The 20,518-nt window shown below is 50.2% G+C and overlaps 1 protein-coding gene across 2 annotated transcripts in view; it reads right to left on the bottom strand.

The window, feature by feature from the left end:
• Positions 1-20,216, bottom strand: part of SLC47A1 (solute carrier family 47 member 1) — a 34,908-nt gene extending 14,692 nt beyond the window's left edge. For both annotated transcript variants that reach the window (XR_005212678.1, XM_037809028.1), the window contains exons 1-11: positions 20,082-20,216; positions 14,237-14,338; positions 11,731-11,799; positions 9,884-10,032; positions 8,999-9,041; positions 8,055-8,099; positions 4,504-4,601; positions 3,976-4,073; positions 2,849-2,962; positions 2,703-2,770; positions 44-152 (exon numbers count right to left, since the gene is read on the bottom strand). Coding sequence is in view for 1 of the 2 variants with exons in the window: in XM_037809028.1 (XP_037664956.1) it covers positions 44-152; positions 2,703-2,770; positions 2,849-2,962; positions 3,976-4,073; positions 4,504-4,601; positions 8,055-8,099; positions 8,999-9,041; positions 9,884-10,032; positions 11,731-11,799; positions 14,237-14,338; positions 20,082-20,207 (1,021 nt within the window). In the remaining variant the exon portion in view is untranslated. The remainder of the gene's footprint in view (positions 1-43; positions 153-2,702; positions 2,771-2,848; positions 2,963-3,975; positions 4,074-4,503; positions 4,602-8,054; positions 8,100-8,998; positions 9,042-9,883; positions 10,033-11,730; positions 11,800-14,236; positions 14,339-20,081) is intronic.
• Between the last annotated feature and the right edge of the window lie 302 nt (positions 20,217-20,518).

Here is a 20,518-nt window from a genome sequence, read left to right as displayed (position 1 = left end):
AAACTGCATTGCAAATTGCTGAGGAAATGAGCATAATATCCACCTGTGATCACCAAGGCAACAGTGGAAGATTTCTTTGCTTGCTCGATGTTTCCAGCCCCCAGTGCATTTCCAACGCGGACACTGGCCGCCACACTGAAGCCTGTAGGTATCTAAAATGGAAAGAAAACCTACAAGGAAGACACTGCAAAGGGGAGGCGGTGTGGGAGATAGGCTGCCCTGCCCTCTGCTGTCAGTTCTGAGCCTAACGCAAGTTCTCCCCAGAGAAGAGGGATCTGGTAAGTCACACTTCACGCCCCACGATAAAGCTTTATCCCTGGAAGTTCTAAAAAGGCCAGTTTGCAGCATCTCCTTGGCTCATGCACAACCTGGAACCCCAGGCTAGGATACTCGCTACAGCCTGGGCTTTTCTGCAGAGCCTCCAACTTCTGCATGGGATCGTGTAGGAAGATGCTACACCATCACGGCCCTCCTCTCGGGTGGAGGGGTGGACTGTCACGGGAGGAGCTGGTTTCTGTTCTGGAAGACCATCAAGGGGACCCGCTGAGCAGACAGACAGAACCCTCAAACAGTGAACAGTTTTATTTTTCAATTGTTGGATAAGAAGATTGTAAGAAAACAGAAAGATTCATACTTAATTGATAACAGGGTTACCCTTTTTGTGAAAGGGAGGGATGGGGAGAAGGATGGGATTAGGAATGGTTTTAAAAACACCTGGAGAAGCTGTGGTTAGGAATGGGGATGCTGAAGCCAGAAGGTCTGGGTGCAAATCCTGGCTCAGCCACTTATCTGCTGTGGGACACTGAGCAAGTTCCTTAACCTCTCTGCCCCTCGGTTTTTCTATCTGTAAAGGGAGATAGTAATGGATCCTACCCTAGAGGACTATAGTGGGGATTTGATGAGTCAATACCTGCTAACTGCTTGGAATAGTGCCTTACACACAGTGACTGCTCCAAGAAGGCCAGCCATTACTGTCATCTATACATAGATCCTTGGATAATTAAATATTAAAAACACACAGAGAAAAGATTCATCACTCATGTACATATGAATTTTGCCTTATAGGAAGGATAATTAAGGACAGATATAAAGAAAATCTGACCCCCAGATTGAGGTTTTAGAGGAAAGTTAAGATTCGATCCCTGCCTACACACTCCTGTATAGTAGGAAAAAACCATATACACAGTCCAACAACGTATTTATTAGTTACAAAGGCACAGAGGGTAACTCTGCAATGGAGAGACTTGCAGGCTATAGAGTTAATGTCATCAACAGCCTGCTGAGCCTCCCGAGGGGACGTCCTGAGGACACAGCATCACGGCTGTCGTGTTCCTGCCAACACAGATAGTCTGAATCGGTTCATGAGGGAAAACAAAAATCAAGGGGCTTCTACAGAGTAAGGGGCCTAGGTTTCTCAAAAACACTGATGTCAACAAAGATTGAAGATTTGTCCCAGGTCAAAAGATACGAAAGAGATGTGACAATTTAACCCCAGGAAAAATAGTTATAAAGGACATTACCAGAATGGTGGTATTTGAATTGATGGATGGATGGTGGGTGGATGGGTGGATGGACAGACAGATACAATGAGAGAGCAAATGGGACAAAATGAGTAAACAATTGGCAAATCTGAGGAAAAGGTCTAAAGGAGCTCCTTGTATTATAATTGCAACTTTTCCGTAAATTTGAAATCATAACAAAATGAAAACTTGAAAACAAAAATAAAAAAGCATCAAGTTAACAACTTAAATTTAAATAATTAAGTATAATAGTAATGCAGAGGGATTGTGTATGTTCCAGGGTCTCTGTCCCCCAGTTTGAAGCCAAAAGAACACTAGACTCTTTTGGTTTGGGAGACACACAAATGCAAATACTTAAAAGCCTGTTGGAAAGCATTTGGCAATATATGCAAAAGACTTCATATTGTCAATAAGTTTCACTTTTAGGAATTTATCTTAAAGGAAAAATCAAAGATTTATACAAAGATATTTGTCCATTTGTCCTAGGATGTTGCTGGAGGCCTTGTGAGTAATATTGAAACACTGGAAATGAACTAAATATTCAACGGTGGGGGGCGGGTTTAAAAAGTATACTGTATACCATGGAATACGATGCACTGCATCACTACACATTTTGATTTAGAGGCAGTTGCTGAATTAACTAAATATAAAATGAATATAAAATATACAAAGTGTCTGTGAAAAATAAAGGTTTAAAAATTCTGCCAAGGATTGGAAAAAAAACAAAACAAAAAACATAGGTCCTCACCAGAATGATTCTTAAAGACAATAGTAAATGTATGCTGTATGTATTCTAGTTCTAATAATAATGTTCATCAACTGTAATAAAGGTATGGCACTAATGAAAAATGTTCATTTGAACTGCGTTAGGAGATGGAGAACTGTGGGGAGGGAGGGGGGCGTAAAACAGGAACTCATATTTTCTGTGGAATTTTTCTGAAAACCTACAACTGCTCTAAAATGAAGTCTATTAAAAATTGTTAGAAAGGCAAATTTTATGATTTTATAATTATATTTTATAATTATATATTTAAATTTATATTTTAATATTTTAATTTATTATATATATATAAACCCAATAAAAACTTAAAAATATATACATTACTTAAGGCTACGGACACCTCTGCTCGTCCCCAGGACTCTTCCGGAACATTCCGCCAGGACCGGCCCCGGGACACTCACCATGTACACGATGACGGCCAGTTCGTAGACCACAGACTGGGCGCCCAGCTCCACCGTGCCGAGGAGACCTGGTGGAGAGACACGGCTGGGTCCCCGTGTCCAGGCGGGACCCGCGCCCAGCCCTCGGCGTCCACCCTCCCACTGACCGCTCAGGAAGCTCCCGATCTCGTAGGCCCACCACTCTATGCACAGCATCAGCATGCTGGGGACGGCGAGGGAGAAGAAGGCGCCCCAGTCCTGCAGGCACTCCAGGGACCAGCCTGGGGACAGAGGACAGACACACGCCCCGTGCGGGTCCAGCCGGGCCTCCGGCCGGGCCAGTGGAAGCCCAGAGGCCGCCTCTGGTTCGGTGTGGAGAGGCGGAAAGGTTCTGGGAGCAGGTGGCGGTGAGGGAGGCACAACCAAGAATGCAATTAACGGCAACGAATTGTCCTCTCAAAAGTAGGTACAACGGGAAATGTAGGTTGCATATATGTTACTGCAATAAAAACTTTTTAAATAAAGACCCACAGGACTGTACAACACAAAGAGTGACCCCTAATGTAAACTTATGGAGTATGGTTAATAAAATAATTATAATAATGTTGTTTCATTCAGCTGTAACAAAGGCACCTCACTACTGCACCAAGTTAATAATAGGGAAACGGTGGGGAGAGGGACATGGGAACTCTTCTTTCCACATGATTTTTCTATAATTGTATAACTGCTCTAATTATTATAATTTGAAAAAAGGTAAAACTTTTATGTTATACGTATATGACTGCAGTAAAAAATTTTTTTCAAAATCCCCCAAAATGCAATTACATGTTAATAAATAAAACTTTTCTTAATGTTGACTTTTAAAACTATACGTTAGTATGACTACAGGATTTTTGGAAGAGGAGGAAGGTGGGGTCTCTTCCTATCCTACGGTGGCTGGATGCCCACACCGAAGGACTAAAAAACGACTGAAAAGACAGTGAAACACGTCACAGCCAGTGGAAAAAATCACAAACTTGGACATAAAAGTAAACACCGAAGAGTTACCGTCATCTGCAGTGGCAGCTCTTTGAAAACATGCACCTATAGAAATTAAAAAAACACTTCCTACTAATGCCATTGTGAAAAAATCTGAATAAAAATTGTCAGGCGTTTTTGCTGCACTGTTTTACTTAATGGACTCCTTCCAAAAAGGACTTGTGAGAATAAACCATTTTTTCTAGAAAAAAATAAAATAAAAACACACGTGAAAGCCACCCTTCAGAAGAACCCTTCCTGAAAAGGCTATCGGTACCTCCCCAGGTGGCCTCGTGCAACTTTCTCCCCAGGATGTAGAGGAAGAGGAGCAGAGCCAGGACGAACTGCGAAATCGTGTTTGCCAGCGCGGACCCCCTGCGAGGAAGGGTCACAGTGAGGGACGGGGACGCCCTCCGTCTTCTCCACCCCACCCGGCTGAGCCACCCCTGCTGGCGCTCGCGGCCCTAGGTGGTTTTCTCTCAAAGGAGCGTCCACTCCACCCTTGACAGAATTCCCCAGGGTGGCCCGAGAAGGACACCACGTGTGGCCACACTTCGGCCACAGGGTCCCCTCTCTGTACAAACCACACGAGCCCCCTGGACACCACCCGCCAGTCGCCCCTTCTCCCTGCACCAAAGGGATCGGTAGTGACGATGGCACGTCATGTGTGCAATTGAAGCCACCGAATCGTAGACTTCAAAGTGGTCAAAATGGGAAATGTGCTGCTGTACATACGTGACCACAATAAAACACTTTTTTTTTTAATTAAAAATGAATAATTTAAAAAGGAATGGCATGGACTCACATCACCCCAAGGTCCAGCTGATGCAGAAACAGATAGTTGGCGAGGGCGTTGACCAGGTTGGCGGTGACGCCGGTGACCACCTGGGGCAGGACAATGCCCTGCAACAAGGAGACACGGAGGAGACACGGTGCAGCCTTCACGGAGCCGTCTGGGGACAGCCAGATGCGTGCCCAGCTCCGGCCGGCCGCTCGGGCAGGGGGCAGCACACCCCAGGGCTCGCCGAGGTGCCACATCCTCACAGCCACCCCTTTCCCACCCTCAGTGACCGGTCCCGTGAAGCTGTGTGTACCCCAGAAAAGGCCATGTTCCTCAAGCTAAGAACCAAGAGTGAAAATCGTCCTGTCGTTCACCAGACTGGAATCACAGACACAAATTAAAGCAGCTGCAGAGCTAACAGGAAGTATCCTTCCCCCGACGTCACGCTGCAGCCATCACCCATCGCGACACCCCATTCGCTGAAGTCCTACTGCATCCTACTCAGGAGGGGCTCTGCGCTCTGAAACCACGGGCTACAGGAATTTTTTGCTATTTGAAACTCTATTGGTAAGGAGCAAAGCCATCCCACTCCTGCTGCAGGATGAAAAGTCCCTTTAAGGCAGAAACGCAGCCTCTCGTTCTGGATGTGACATGTCCACCTCCACCGAGGAGACAGGCTCCTGGGTCCCCTTCACGGCGCAGACCTGACGGCGAGACTCGACTCGGCGTCCTGCTTGCTTTTGGCGAATCAAATCCCAGCCCCGATAAAGGTCACCCCAACTCCACGCTTCTGCAAAACCCAGTACTTGGTCTTTTTCCTCTGTATGATGAGACGCCCCATAGTTCTCTGGGCTGATAAACCCGACACTGCTGGACCACGGGTTTATTTCTGGGGGTCTCGGGCTGGGTGGGCCAGGACGAGGGTCCTGGTGGGTCCCCTGGAGACTCATGAACTTTTATCAGGGAGCGAGGCGATCAGATTTAACATTTCAGAGAGATGGTAAAAGAAGTGTGGGGTTTGGGTCGACTTGGGGAAGATGGAAGCAGGGAGACAGGTTAAGATCTTACTGATTGTGTGATTTCTCTTACCTGAAATAACTAGAATATGAGAATTTATAAAGGCAGGAAGTAGATTTCCAATTACCAGGGACGGGAGGGGAATGGGGGGTGAACGCGTGGTGGGTGCAGGTTTCTGTTGGGGCGATGGGAGAACGCTGGTGATGGATGTGGTGATGGGAGCACAACACTGCGAAGGTGATTAACGCCACTCCCAGCAGCCAGCTCCTTCTCTCTGGTTCCAGCTCAGCTGTGTTCCTAGGGCTGGGCCCCGTCATAGTTTGGAGCTGTGAGTACCTCAGAAAAGATCATGTTCTTAAAGCTAATCCGTTCCCGTGGGTGTGGACCTGTCGTGGGTGGGACCTTTAGATTAGGTTACTTCAGTTGAGGCTGCCCCAAGTGTGTCTTAATCCTCTTACTGGAGTGCTTTAAAGGAGAAGAAATTCAAAGAAGCTGAGAGAGAAAAGCCACGGAAGCTGAGGAAGACAGAACAGAGAGGAAGGCACTGAAGCCAGAAGCTGGAAGCAACAAAGCCAAGAAGAGAAGAGAGAGGCTGGCGGCCACCGCCGTGTGCCAGGCCAATGCCGAAGGAGCCCCAGATCGCCGGCAGGAAGGCATCGTCCTGTTGATGCCTCGACTGGGACATGTTCACGGCCTCAGAACTGCAAGCTTGTAAGCTAGTAAATCTCCATTGTAAAAGCCAGCCCATTTCTGGCATATTGCATTTTGTCAGCTTTAGCAAACGAAAACAGCCCCCTGGGTGGAAACTTTGGATTGAGGTACAGCCCCTTGCTCTCCCCGTGTCCCCATGAACGGCTGGGATTTGGATTCGGCAGACCTCATTCCTCTGCATCCCCTGTTGCTCCCTCAAGGCTACCCCCTCCTCATCATTGACCTTCGTTGGCTACCGTCCAGACAGCATCCATCTCTCTCACTCTTCTCCTGCCAATTAATTAGTTCCCTACAAACTAAAATCCCCTGCAGAAAAACCAAGGCCCCATCTGGGCTGACCAGTCCCACTGTATCATCCGCTGTGTCCACCCCTGCTCGGTGGGTGGGCCACATTGGATTACACATCCCCTCATCGACATGTGCTTCATCCACATTCGTGTGGCTGGGAGCCCATGGTAAATGGGGTGTATAGAGGATGTCACTTTAGTTAAGGTGGGACCCCAAGGAGTGAGGTTGAGTCTTAATCCAAAATACCGAGGCTTTATACAAAGAAAGAAACCGGAAGCTTGAGTCAGACAAAGTCATGGGGAGGAGCCGAAGTCAGAGGGGACCCAGAAAGAAAGGAGGGGACATCGCCACGTGATGAGCAGAGACAAGGCCAGCCGGCCAGCCAACCCCGGGAGAAGCCAGCCTTCCAGCCTCCGAAACCGTGAGCCACTAATTTCCTGTGGGTAAGCTGACCCGCTGTGTCGTGTTTGTCGTAGCAGCTCTGGCAAACCAAGACGGCGGGCTACCTCCACCTCTGGCTGTCCCAGAGGCACCCTGCGTGTCACCTCCTGCTGCCCGCTCCATCTAAGGCCCTTCCCTTCCTCTGCCTCCGGAAACTTCCACCCAGGACAAACCTCCCTGACCCTCTCACCTCCAGCTCCTGCTTCTAGTTCTTTCCCTGTGCCTCAGGGTATTAGAGAGAGGACCGTGAAGTTAGGGGCCTCTGCCTTTGCTGGGAGACTGACCATTGGAGAAGGCGCTGCTGGGAGCTAAGGTTTCCAGTCTGCTTTCAATGGAGTTATATACTGAAAGAGCACAGCCCAGTGTTCCAAGATATTGGTTATTTTCTCTCCATCCTGTGGATATTTCAAATATGTAATTCTAATACTAACAGAGATCCGAAATATTCTTGTTCTACTAGTAGAGTAATCTCTCAATTTTAAGAATGTAGAAACATGGAAAACTTTCTCTCTTCTTTCTCTTCTCTCTCCTCCTTCCCTGGGAAACCTGCCCACGTGGCCACAATCCACTGCCTGAGCCCCTCACCCACCAGGATTGACCTGGAAGGCAGGCGTGGTCCCACATACACTGCATCGTAAATCCACAGCCACCCACGGCCTTTGGTTAATGCATCGGAAGAGCTCTGGCTGACATTAGGTGTCCTTGCAAGCTGAGCTTTACTGTCCCCACTGGGAAAGGGGGCCTGTTTGAGAGAACCGATCAGAGGTGGAGTCCCTGGGGCCCGGTGGGAGCAGACGGGCGTGTACCCTCACTTCCAGGGAGCTGAGCTAAAAGGCAGGGCCAAAGAACACCACAGCTCTTCACCCACCCTGCCAAGGACAATATTTACAAGTGGGAATTGGGTAAGAATCTTCCGGAGCCAAAAATAACGCGCCCTCTTCTTGATATCACTTAACAAACCTCTCGACACCAAAGTCCTGAGCACACAATGTGGGAAAGGCCTTCCTGAGGCTCCCAGCAGGTGGGCCTCCTCCCCCTGGCCTCCCTCATCATCCCCAACCCCAGAGACGCACAAATTCCCAGGAGCCTCCTGAAGAAGAAACGACAGTCGTCATTACCTGGTTGAGCAGATATTTAACTTGTAATATGTAAAGAAACGTCGCCTGCAAGAGAATAAGAGAGAGAGACATCAGCGGCTTGTCTCGGCCTTGCCACCCAGCAGGGAGGCCAGGCCAAGTGGGAGCTACAGCTGGTTCTGCACCACAACCAAGATGCAGCTGCCCAGAGACCTCACCCAGAGCCTCCGAGGCCCACCCTCCGGGGACAAGGTGACAGTCAGGTCTTCTGAATGTCTGATGGATGGATGATGATTATCCGAGATCCCTCAGAAAAGCACAGGGTTCCGGTAAAAGGAAGGGCAGTTTCTTGGGGTATGTGGCAAACACACTGGGGGCAGGAACTATAACGGGGTCCCCTGGGCAGACTCTCAGTAGATACCTCCAGTGCGGGAGTGTAGCCCTCGTTAGCGGGATAATGAAAGAATATCAAATTCACAGGTTTCAGGATAAATTAAGGAGCTCAATGCCAACTGTGAGGCAGTGGCTGAACTGTCCAACAGAAGGAAACTTAGCTTGAATTGCTCGCTGTCAATACGACACTGTGCAAGACACTAAACACACTTAAGGTTCTGTGTGATCACACTCAGAAGACAAAAAAATGTGGAGGTTCAGAGTGATGACCTCAGGGTTTTGAGATGGGTAAGACTTTCCCCCTAAACAAGAGAAACAAACAAAAAAGTTGGAGCTCTTCTCCACGGGCAACCCCAGAGGTCCCTCCAGCTACAGGAGCACAGGACCAGGGCTTTCTGTGGTCACCTGGACCCAGGTGTTTGTTTCTTCCAGGAACAAATGTTTGTGTCCATTAAGGACTTAATGAAAACCACACTTCCTTGAGGGAGCCAACGCCACTTGTCGGGCTTGGATATCTCGCCATTATCCAGCTATATCTGGCCACTTTTCTGGTGGACCCCACAAAGGGATGCTCTTAACCCTTGAAAACTTACAGGAAGGGCTGGAAGGAAGATCATGACGTAGGTCTGCGTTAGCCTATACGATGAGGAGAAAACACAAGGTTATAGACGTCTCCAATTTGCGGGAAAGACAGGCAAAATAAAATAATGAATCTGCATTTTCTACTCTTGGCTCTTTCTAAGTGAATGCGCTTAAACTGCTGGAGCAAATGTAAGCACTTATACGAAGAGCTCATCATCTTATAACCCAAATGACCTCTTTAGCCTTAGGTTTAGGACAGGGTGTTTCAACCTCAGCACTATGACCGGATAATTCCTTGTGGTGGGGAAGCTGTCCTGGGCCTGGTTTGTTTCGCAGCATCCCCGGTTTCTACCAGTAGCACCACACACACAACAGTTGTGACAACCAGAAATGTCTCCAGACATTGCTAAATGTCCCCTGGGTTCAGAGTCATTGGCCTGGAACAAGGACTTTTTAAAGGTCTAATGGTCTTTATTAACTAAACCAGTGGGTCACACAGTAGAACCATCTAGAGGGTTTTGAAGGCAACCCAGGCCCAGGCCTCACCTCTGACCAATTCAATCAGAATTTTGGTGGGTGGGGACCTGGCGTGGATTTGAAAGCACCCAGGAGACTGTGAGATCAGCCAGGGTCTCGAATCACCAAGCCAAGCACAAACCCCACCAACGACCATCCGCCTGGATGATGTTTGCAAATCTCACTTCGCCCAAAGCCCTTCACCCTGCAAGTCGTGCAGGAGAGGCTGCTTCTAGCCCTTGGGTGCTGGGAGTGCAAAGCCAGGAGGGCTGGGAGAAGTCAGCCGGGGAGAGCGTCACCTCGACTTTGTGCCTGGCCCCCCGGAGGTCCCAAGGCTGGACCGGGAGTGGACCATCTCCCCGACGGTGCATCCCGCTTACCTGGACACGGCGGGGTCCTGCCCGAAGAGCAGCAGGAGGAGCTCGGTGTTGAGGAAGAGCGCCCAGCAGGGGAAGCAGCAGAGCAGCAGGGTGAGGGCACCCCGCTGCAGGATCACCCCCACGTGCTTCAGGTTCCGGCTCCCGTATGTCTGGGCGGCACACAGCCGACACAAACCCATCAGCGTGGAAACGACACCACCACCCCCTGCGCCCACAAATCCTTCCGTGGTGCCTCCGGAGAGAGCAGGTGGCACCAGAGACTTTGCCGTGTTTACCGGGTAGGAGGGCACAGGTGGGGGTAAACATGAGTGGTTCTCAAACTTGGGGAGCAATTATCAAACTCCGATGCTGGGGTCCCGCTCCAGATACGCTGACTTTAACTGATTTAACTGGTCCAGGGCAGGACCCAGCTACCCATCATTTTTAAAAGCGCCCCATGTCTCCCCTGTACCATTGGAAATTCATTTTATTATGATTTAAAATAAGCAAAATGTAACATACAAAGGTTAAATTATATGGAATATAATCCCAATTTTTCCGATGCACAAGGACCTTCAATTTCTTATAATTTAAGGTTATTATTACAAATATGGGGAGGGGTGAGCAGGGAGAATACGGAGGAATGATATTTAATGATTACTGGGCATTTTTGGGGGGCACTATGCTAAGGAATTTATATACGTTATCCTATATATTTAATTATTATTCTTCTCTGTATGTATAGATATTCCAATTCATATATTTTCTTTTTTAAATAGCAGACTCTACTGTATATTATATATACTATTATCATCAATCCAATATTATGAAGAAAGGAGTAATTTAGGGCAAGGCTCGGGTGGAATGGCAGCCACATGAAAATGGCGGTTGAACTATGTTGCATGATCTGCCCCCCAAAATTCACGTCTATCCTGAACCTCAGAATCTGACCTTCTTTGGAAATAGAGTTTTCACAGATGTGGTTAGTTAAGATGAAGTCATATGGATTGGGGGGGGGCCTTGAATCCAAGAAAGGCTACGCGGCAACACAGCCACGCACAGAAAGGAGCACCGTATGTAGACGGAGGCTGAGATGGCAGCGGTGGGTCTACAAGCCAAGGATGGCAGATTTCAGGTATCTAGCCTCCAGAACTGGGAGAAAATAAATTCCTGTTGTTTGAAGTCAAAAAAATATTAAAAAGCTCCCCCTTTGATTCTAATGGGCATTCGGGGTTGCCATCGCCTGGGAACCTGTTAGAAATGCAGACTCCACTGAAGCAGAAACTGGGGGTAGGGCCAACTCCCACCGGCTTTCGGAAGCCGACGGTGCACACCTCTTCCCTGCTCCCTGCTCAGGGACATCTCAGCGGCCACTGGAAATCGGCCATGGAGGGAGCATTTACACCACTGGAATTGGCAAACCCTACAAGTCAGAACATTTCCTTCCCCCACAACCCAAGACCTGGCTGTGAAACATCTGCCAGCCTGCCCCTGGGTGGCCCCAGCAGCCTGTGTTTAAACAAGCTCTCCCGTTGATTCTGTGGCACACTAAAATTTGGGAACCACAGGACTATACCAAACTCAGTGATTCCCATACCGTGGCGAGTGGCAAAGAGCCTCGCACAGAACGCCCTCTATTTAGCCAAAACATAGCTGTAATGCAGTCCTGGAGATAAACTCTAGTTTGCAAGCCTGAAGGAAACCCAGGCACATCTCAAAGAAAGCAGGCAAGGAGAACCAAGATGGACAGCGGACAAAACGCTGCAGGCTGCTGGCTGTTTGGGATTTCCTCCGTCTGCGCACTTGACGCCCCCTTCTTGCTGAGAGAAGATGTCTCACCCCGAAAGAGTGTGACGGCGTCCATTTACCTGGGAGATGAGGGTGTCACAAGCAGAAGATAAACCAAATCCCACGGATACACCAGTGACATTGATGACCTGGAGAGAAACCCAAGGAGATGGGGTCACAGTTAAAGGCGAAAAGGATGAGGGAGCCTCTATCTGCGCTGATCAGAGCCTGCAAAGCTCCTAATTCGACACTAAAAAGTCAATTTAATCAACTTTGCAAACTGCCAGGAGCCCCTGCGCAAATCAGCTGGGCCAGCTTACAGGAAGCCTGAGTACCCTAGTAAAAAAAACACGTTATTCATCTTAATCCCATTTCTGTGGGTGAGAACTCATTCTATATAGGACTTTTGAAGGTGCGAGTTTTTAGGTAAGGGGTGGCCCACCTGAATCAGGATGGGTCTTAATCCCATTACCAGAGCCTTCCAGAGAGAAAGCCCAGGGCAGGAGTCGGAAGCCAGAGGTCAACAGGAGAGGAGAGAAAAGTCCAGAAGAGAAAGGAGAGCCCATCGCCACGAGATGGGAAAGCCAAGGAACCCAAGGATTGCCAGCCCTCCAGAATGCTACCCATCCTGGGAGGAAGTACCCTTTCTAGCCTCCAACACCGTGAGATGATAAATTCCTACAGTTAAGCCTTTGTGTGCTATTTGTCATAGTGTCCAGGAAACCAAGACGCTCCCCAGTTTCAGAGGAACATGAGCCCTTCTTAAGGGGACTTCGATGTGGTCCAGTAGGAGTTCTGGAAAGTCCACTTGCTCAAGACCTCGTGTGACCTGTGACAACATCCTGAGGGACACTGCAATGCAGAGGCACGTCTCTGAAGTCAAGCCACAGGTCTTCCAGGCGTACTGGACTTGACCAGGATCAGCAAGAAAACCCTCGGGTCCCTGGAGCTTTGGGGAGCCCAGGACAGTGCCCCCCAAAACCAGGGAGTGTCCTCACAGGAAGCCGGATGCTACTCCACGCGAGTCTACAGGGATGTGGCCGTGGAGCACGGCCCAAACTGGACCCAGCCTGGAAGCACCAGCTGCTATAGGTTCTCAGCTCCACCCCAAGTCCTCGGCCAAGAAGCACTGCCTAAGGCTTGCTGAGTGTACTTCTGTCTTCCCTGCAATTCTAGGCATTTCTGTTTTTTTAAATGAGGTTCCCATTTGGAACGATGGAAATGTTTTGGTAATGGATGGTGGTGACAGCAGCACAACATTGTAAACATAATTAAGAGCACTGAAATATATTTCTGAATGTGTTTAAAAGGGGGAGAATTTAAGATTGTATATATGGTAACAGAAATAACTTTTTTTTTAAATCCATGGGTGTGCACTACACAAAGTGAACCCTATCTTAAACCAAGGATGATAGTTAACAGCACATTTATAAAAATGGGCTTTCATCAATTGTAGCAAATGTTCCACACCAATAAAAGGTGTTAATAATAGAGGGGTGTGTACGCGAACCTTGTATTTTATGCATGATTGTTCTATAACCCACAGCTTCAACAAGGAATAAAAAGTTTTTTTAAAAAATGGATAATTAAAAATGGGGTTGTTCCTACTGCTCCCTAAAGGCAAAATAAAGTACATATTCGGTGCCTGGTTCTGCGTTCTTGAGTGCGGGCCTTGGTGGGGCAGGCCGGGGGGAGCAGAGAGTGGAGCCACTGAACTCAGTTTTACAGTCACCTAATGGTCAACCCAAAGGGCAGGTTCCCCCCATCTCTGCCCAGCCAGTCGACCCCAACAGAGATTAATGACCCATCTCTCTCGTTACTGGGGTGCACATCTGGAGTACAGAGAGGGTCTGGGGTCCCTCCCAATTTTGGGTCTGTACACTAGGATCTAGGATTTCATCTTCCGGCTCCAGTTCTGGATTAGGGATTCCCAGTAAGACAGACAACTCCTGGGGGTGGGGGCTCACCATCCCCCTTTTATGATTCCTTTCTCCCACCCAGATGTGAGAGCAAGAGCAGGTCCACAGCTCCACAGATCACCGATGGATGGTGTGGTGGGCAAAATGTGGGCCATCCCCCAAAGATGTCCACGTCCTCACCCCCAGAACCGGAGACCACGTTAGGTCCCGTGGCCAAGGAGAAGTGAAGGCTACAGGGAGCTTCAGGACTGTGGCTCAGCTGACGCTGACACGGGAAGGTTCTCCTCGACCACCCGGGGGGGGCCAGATCGTCCCAAGGGTCCAGCGGAAGAGGGTGTGTCAGAGGCACGTGACGCAGGAAGACTCGAGCGGCCACTGCTCACTCCGAAGACGGAGGCAGGGGCCGCGAGCCAAGGAACGCAGCAGCCTCTGGAAGCTGGAAAAGGCAAAGAATGGACTCCCCCAGAGCCCCCGGATGGAACACAGGCCCGTGGACACCCTGATTTTAGCCTGGTGAGACCCAGTTTGGATTTCTGACCTCCAGAGCTGTACGACAATAACTCTGTGTGTGTGTCTCTAAGCCACACGCTTATGGCAACCTACAGCAGCCATGGGAAACGCGTGCAGACGGCTTTAATAAATGAGCGTTAGAACGTTTACCACGTACCGCGATGGCGAGTGTGACGGCGTCCAATTCGAGCTTCCCCAAGTGGCCACAAAACACGGAGCTTATGAAACTGATCAGAAACACCATCAGCTGGGCCAGGAACTGGGAGGAGACAGAAAACAAGGGCTCATGATCGAGTGTCAACCACTGCAGTCGAAAGGGGTCCTGGGGATCTGGGCACAAACTCCCCCTTTCCGAGTCCACTCCGGTCACAACCAAAGAAGCTTGGCTTTTAGAGAACCTCTGCCACCTTCCATGTAAACAAGCACTTTCTGATGGGCTCCTTGAAATACTAAAAAGATCATTTGCAACCACTGTCAGAATCGCATTTTTGAGAACATCCTAGCCAAATTTTTAAGTTATATTTCATTCCAGATACACTGTGGTGGGCTGAATTATGTACCCGACAGAAGACATGTTCTTTTAATCCATGCCCCTGTGGGTGTGGAACACACTTAAATAGGACCCTTTGAAGATGTTATAGTTAAGGCATGACTCAAACGAATCGGGGCAGCCTCACCTTATCACTGGAGGCCTTTATGAGCAGAAGAGATTCAGATTCAGTAAGAGAAGACCACACAGGAGCCAGAGGCCAGAAGTCAACAGAAACCAGAATTGCCGACACAGGGACAGAGCGAGAATGCCACGCAACAGGAGGCAGAGACGCAAGCCAAGGAACCCCAAGGATCGCGGCCAGCCAGCACCAGAGCACCACACAATCCTGGGAGAAAGGAGGAAGAGGGAGGAGGAGGAGGAGGAAGGAAGAGGAAGAAAATGCATAAGCCCTGGCTGCAACCCAAGGGGCCAACTCAGGAGGTCCAGGGCCCAGGAATCTGCATTTCAACCTGCCCCGCCACACCCTGTACACACCCAGTCAAGATACAGGGGGTTGAGGACCACACTTGGACGATGTCCCAGCCCATCAGCTCCGTCCCATCACAGGGCAGGGAATGAGCCAATTCTGGAGAGAAGTGTGTCCCCCAGGCCCCTCGAGGCTGCTTTCTGCCCCAGCAGTGACTCAGACATAGTCAGAGCAGATGATGGACCCCACCAGACTGACCGTGCCTCTGTCCCTCCTTCTCATCACAGGAACCTGCCCATTTTCTGCCAGGCAGCCACAAACAACACTGGCAGCAAAATGAAGCCTCTCGCTCTCCAGCAGCTTCAGCAGGGGGCTCTTTAGGGCCACGGAGGGACACAGCGCCACCCTGCTCGGTGAGTCACCAGGGCTTACTCCTCTCCAGGGATGCCTGAAAGTCCACTCTTAGCAGCCGCAGGTCAGCCCTGGAAGGAACCTGAGAGGACATCTGGAACAGCCCCTCCTGGAAACACGGGGCTGAGCGGCCAGCCCAACGTCACCCAGCTGGTGCCACCAGGACCTGAGCCACCCAAGGCTCAACTCACAGGCAACTGAGTCAATGTCTTTGGGACGTCAAGTCTGCGCCACGCACTGGGGATACTGGTAGAAGAAGGCTGACACACACAGTTCAGCCCACAGTTCAGCAGGGGAAGATGTCCAACGGGGGCTGACCCAACTAACTACACTTGGGATGAGCCCCACAGAAGAGGACAGGACACGAGAGCACAGCCCAGGAGTCAGAGAAGGCTCCTGGAGATGAGGCTGAGGAACACAGGTCAACGATGAGCAGCAGGTGAAGAGAGCTTGTCCCAGGAGAACTTTCCAGGCAGACGGAACAGAGCGTAGCAGGAAGGTTCGAAGTGGGTGAGCTACTGAAAGGCGGCTGGGGACGAGACGCTGAGCCACAGTGAACCAAGACCAGGCCACACCACACCGGGCCTTTCAGGCGCAGTTAAGAACTTGGGAGCTTCTGCTGAGACCAGTGAAAGGGTTTTGATCAGACAGCTCAGATCCACATCTGGAAAGGCCCTTTGGGGCACGGGGTAGAGCATTTGGGGCAGCACGAGCTGTAGAGGGGACAGACCAGTTTGGCTACCAGGCCTGGGCCCTGGCAGTGGAGATGGGAAAAAGAGGATCCAGCTCAGAGAAATTTAGGGACTAAAACCTAAGACCTTGGTGAGGATGATGGGAAGAGGACACGGGGAGGAGAGGAGGCCCTGGACCACTCCCAGTTTCCCCCTGCCCAACTGCCCCCCATCATTGACCACTTCCTCAACCATCATACCCATTCACCCCTCAAACCGCTCCCCCAGGTGAACACAGCCTTCTTCATTTAAGTTTATCCCTTTTGGTTTATCCTGTCACTGAGCTCTCCCCACTAAGTATTTCCCCACTGCCGACAGGATAAACCCACACTGTCAGCCTGCATTTGTGCGCGTACCCCTGCACCACCATCAAGCCTGGATTTCCAGGTGCCTCTCACCCAGGTGGGGCCTTTCCAGATCTCTCCAACCCTGCAGCCCAGAAGGTTCTCTAGCTCCTTCACAGGTGTTCCTCTCCCCACAGAGATGGAAACTCACTTCTGCAGGCTATCCCACCTTTTTTGCATTCCTGGCCATGCCGGGCACAGCCCATGTCCCCAGGAAGCAGGCAATCTGTCTTTGGGAATAATTTTCAGAATTCTGATAATTCAGCCTGTTGGAGATTGAACCACGTGTCCCACAAGATATGCTAAGTCCTATCCCCAGTCCTGCTAGTGTGAACTCATTTAAAAATAGGGTCTTTGGTGATTCTACTAAGATGAGGCCAAACAGAATTGGGGTAGGACTTTAATCCAACATGACTGGAGTCCTTATCAGAAGAGGAAATTTGGACATGGAAGTAGAAGCCAGAGGAAGAGACAGAAGGAGACAGACGGCTGTGTGATGGAGAAAGATTGTTTTCCAACATGAGAACACTACAGACTTCAGAGAAAGCAGGGCCGGCCCACACTTTGATTTCGGACTTCCAGCCTCCAAAACTGTGAGACAAGAAATTCCAGTTGTCCAATTGTTCAAGCCACAGTCTGTGGAAAACCAGGGCTCAGCCCGGCGAGGAGATGCAAACAGCAAAGAGTGAACATGGTTGAAACACCCGGCAACATAATTTCCACAACCACCTTCCCTCCGTCACAAGTCCGTGCTTTCCTAAACATTCCGCAGGATAATCTGGAAAATGTATTGATAGCATCGTTTCAGATTTACTTCATTAAACTCACGTTCTTTCCTTTGCACTCTACATTATTCTCTCTTTATAGGCCTTGTTTAAACTCTACGGGATGGTAGGTGGTGGTTTCTTAGACCTCACAGCCAAAGCATAAGCAACAAAAAAAGAAACAGATATATGGGACCTCCTCAAAATTGAATACTTTTGTGCCCCAAAGGGCTTTGTCAAGAAAGTGAAAAGGCAGCTACTCAACAGGAGAAAATATTTGGAAACCACATATCCAATAAGGGTTTGATATCCAGAATATATTTTTTAAAATCCTACAACTCAGCAATAAAAAGATAAACAACCCAGTTTTAAAATAAGCAAAAGATCTGAGTCTTTTCCAAAGAGAAAATACAAATGGCTAAAAAGATGGTCAAAATCACTGGCAAGTAGGGAAATGCAAATCAAAACCGCAATGAGGTATCATTTCACAGCACTAGAATGGCTAGTATTAAAAAAAAAAAAGAAAAAGAAAAAAAGCTACAGATGCTGGAGGGAATGTAAAGAAACAGAACACTCATTCACTGCTGGTGGGAACGTAAGATGGTGCAGCCGCCATGGAAGCGAGTTTGGCGGCTCCTCAGGAAGCTAAGTCTAGAACCGCCATATGATTCGGCAAACCTGCTACTAGGTATATTCCCAGAAAAACTGAAAGCAGGGACACGAACAGACATTTGCACACAGATGTTCACAGCAGCACTACTCCCAACTGCCAAGAGATGGAAACAACCTAAGCGTCCATCAACCAATGAATGGATAGACAACCGTGGTCTACACATACGATGGAATGTGGCTCAGCCGTAAGAAGGAATGAAGTTCTGCTGCACGTGACAGCATGGATGAACTGGAGGACATTATGTTGAGTGAAATAAGCCAGACACAAAAGGATGAATATTGTATGGTCTCGCTTATAATTAATAAGGAGCAAATTCATTGGCTGGATCGTATGGTGTGTGAATAAAACAAAAACAATACAAAAACCACCTCAATGGGAGAGTATCGTAATAAGTCCTAAAACTTTAGCCTGAGTCATTTCTGGGACTCTCAAGAACAAGGGTTTTGATAGAGAGCCTGGAAAGCGAGTGGAAGAGAGAGAAAATCACTGAGTAGAGAGGAGAGCCCGGCTGGGGCAGCCCATCTATTTTACAGCAGAGCCTTAGACACTGGAAAAGAACAGGACAATTTCCTTTTCCTTCCTGCGCCTCTGGAAATAGAAAACTAACAGCAGACTAGCAATAGGATGGAAAGGGACAAAGGGGGGCTCTGAACACATCTTATAAGAGGCTATAAAACAGGTGCCAGAACTATGTGATCTCATTTGGGTAAAGCAGTCACACGGTACCAGAAGGAAAATTCCCAAATCATCTCTCAGTGGGGAGAGTTCAGATTATTTTTTTCCTTTCATTAGTCTTGGTTTTCTAATTTTCTGACAATGGATATGTATTACATCTGTGAAAAACACCGTCGTACACAAGCTACCCCAGCAAGCAGGGGCACTCACCCCTGGAGGCCTGGGGCATCTCCCATCTCTAGGGGCCCAGGTTCCGGGGTGGCCGGTGGAGACAAAGCCGACACCGGGAGGGGCCGGGTCTCGGAAAGCCGCCCCTTTATTTTTTGCACTATTAAAGCAGGAGTTGTCGACACCGGCCTTTCTCACAGCAATCTGCGAGGGAGGGAGAAGGGGCCCCAGCACACGTTGTCATTTTCATGTCACGGATGGATAGACAAGGCTAGAAGAGGTGGAGCGTCTACTCAAGTTCACGGAGCTGTTTCCTCGCAGCCCCCCAAGAGCAACACACAGGACCGAGCCCCAGGTCTTGGGGTTCCAGAACACAGGTTCCTTCCGGGCTGTGCACAGGGTGAGTGTCATTCTGTCGTTCTGTCCTCGGCGTTTTTATTGTCGCCCGTGCATACCACACTGGGGCTCACATTATCCCACAAACCCTGGGGCCCCCTTCCAGGAAGTCACACCTGCCAGCCCTGGGACCCTGTCAACCACACACCTGGTTCTTCTTGCCCCGTGGAGTCGCTCTCCCACCCCCTTGGGTTGAAAACCACCCAAACCGGCAGGAGAACATGGATGGGGTTTTATTTTTTGTGGTTCTTGTGGTTTTTTCAAAACCCACATGACTTCTAAAAGCAATCAAGCAGAAAGAGCCCTAACCTAACGGCAAGAAAGAAAAAAAAAAGAGAGAGAGAGAGAGAGAGAAGAAAAGAAAAAGAAAAAAGAATGCCTCAATTTCAAAAGAGAACCACATTTTAAAACCTAAAAAAATAAATGAATGAATGAATACAGCTGTGGGCACGGGGGAGCGTGACGTTGGCCAAGAGGCTGCCTCTAGATAATTCCAAAGGAATCAATCTGGGGAGACCTAAATCAAAACTAGACACTTCCTCCCTCACTCCCTTGTGCAGCCCCTTGAGCTCCCGCCTCCACGGCTAGTTTTCAAGCAAACCCAAGGTCCCCCAAGGTGCTGAAGTTCTGGAAACAGTGGCCGCGTTCTCTGGAGCCCGCACCCACTTGCCCGGACGGTCGCCCCGGGTGCCACCGCGGCCTGAGCCCCGAGAAGGCGCCCCGGGCTGAGCCGCCTTCGGGGGGCAGGTCCGCGCTCCCCGGGGGTGCGCACGCGGAGGCGCCCGGCTCGCTCTGCCCTCCTGTCCCGCCGCCCCCGCCACCAGCCGCGGGCCCTCCGGGGTGACCTGGTCGCCGGCCCGGCCCGGGGCCCCCCGACTCACCGCGGGGCCGGCCAGGACCCCGAGCGCGCGCAGCTCCTCTCGGAAGCGGGACAGCGGCGGGCAGCGCGCCCCGGGGCGCTCGGGGTCGGGCCCGGGTCCCCCCGTCCCGGAGCCGGGCTCCTCCATGTGCCGCGCGCGCTGCGGCGGGGAGGGCGCGGCGGGTGGCGGGGGCGCAGGGTCAACCGCGCCGCTGTCCCCGCCCCGGGCCGCGCCCCCCGCGCTCCGCCCGCCGCGCTCGGGGCCTGGGAGGCGCAGTCGGGGCAGCTCCGCGGGCGCCCGAGGGAAGCAACGGCCCGGCCCGGCGGGCGGCACGCGCGGGGCACCCCCGCATCACGCGCGCCCCTCGGTTTGGGGGCACCTGCTCGGCGGAGGGCGCTCCGCAGTCGCTTTGATCCTGGACCCGGATTTTGCCTGCTCCTCTCCTCCCACCAATTAAT

The sequence above is a fragment of the Choloepus didactylus genome, chromosome 18 (genome assembly GCF_015220235.1).
Source record: "Choloepus didactylus isolate mChoDid1 chromosome 18, mChoDid1.pri, whole genome shotgun sequence".
NCBI lineage: Eukaryota > Metazoa > Chordata > Mammalia > Pilosa > Megalonychidae > Choloepus > Choloepus didactylus.
This window is presented reverse-complemented; position numbering and strand designations above follow the sequence as displayed.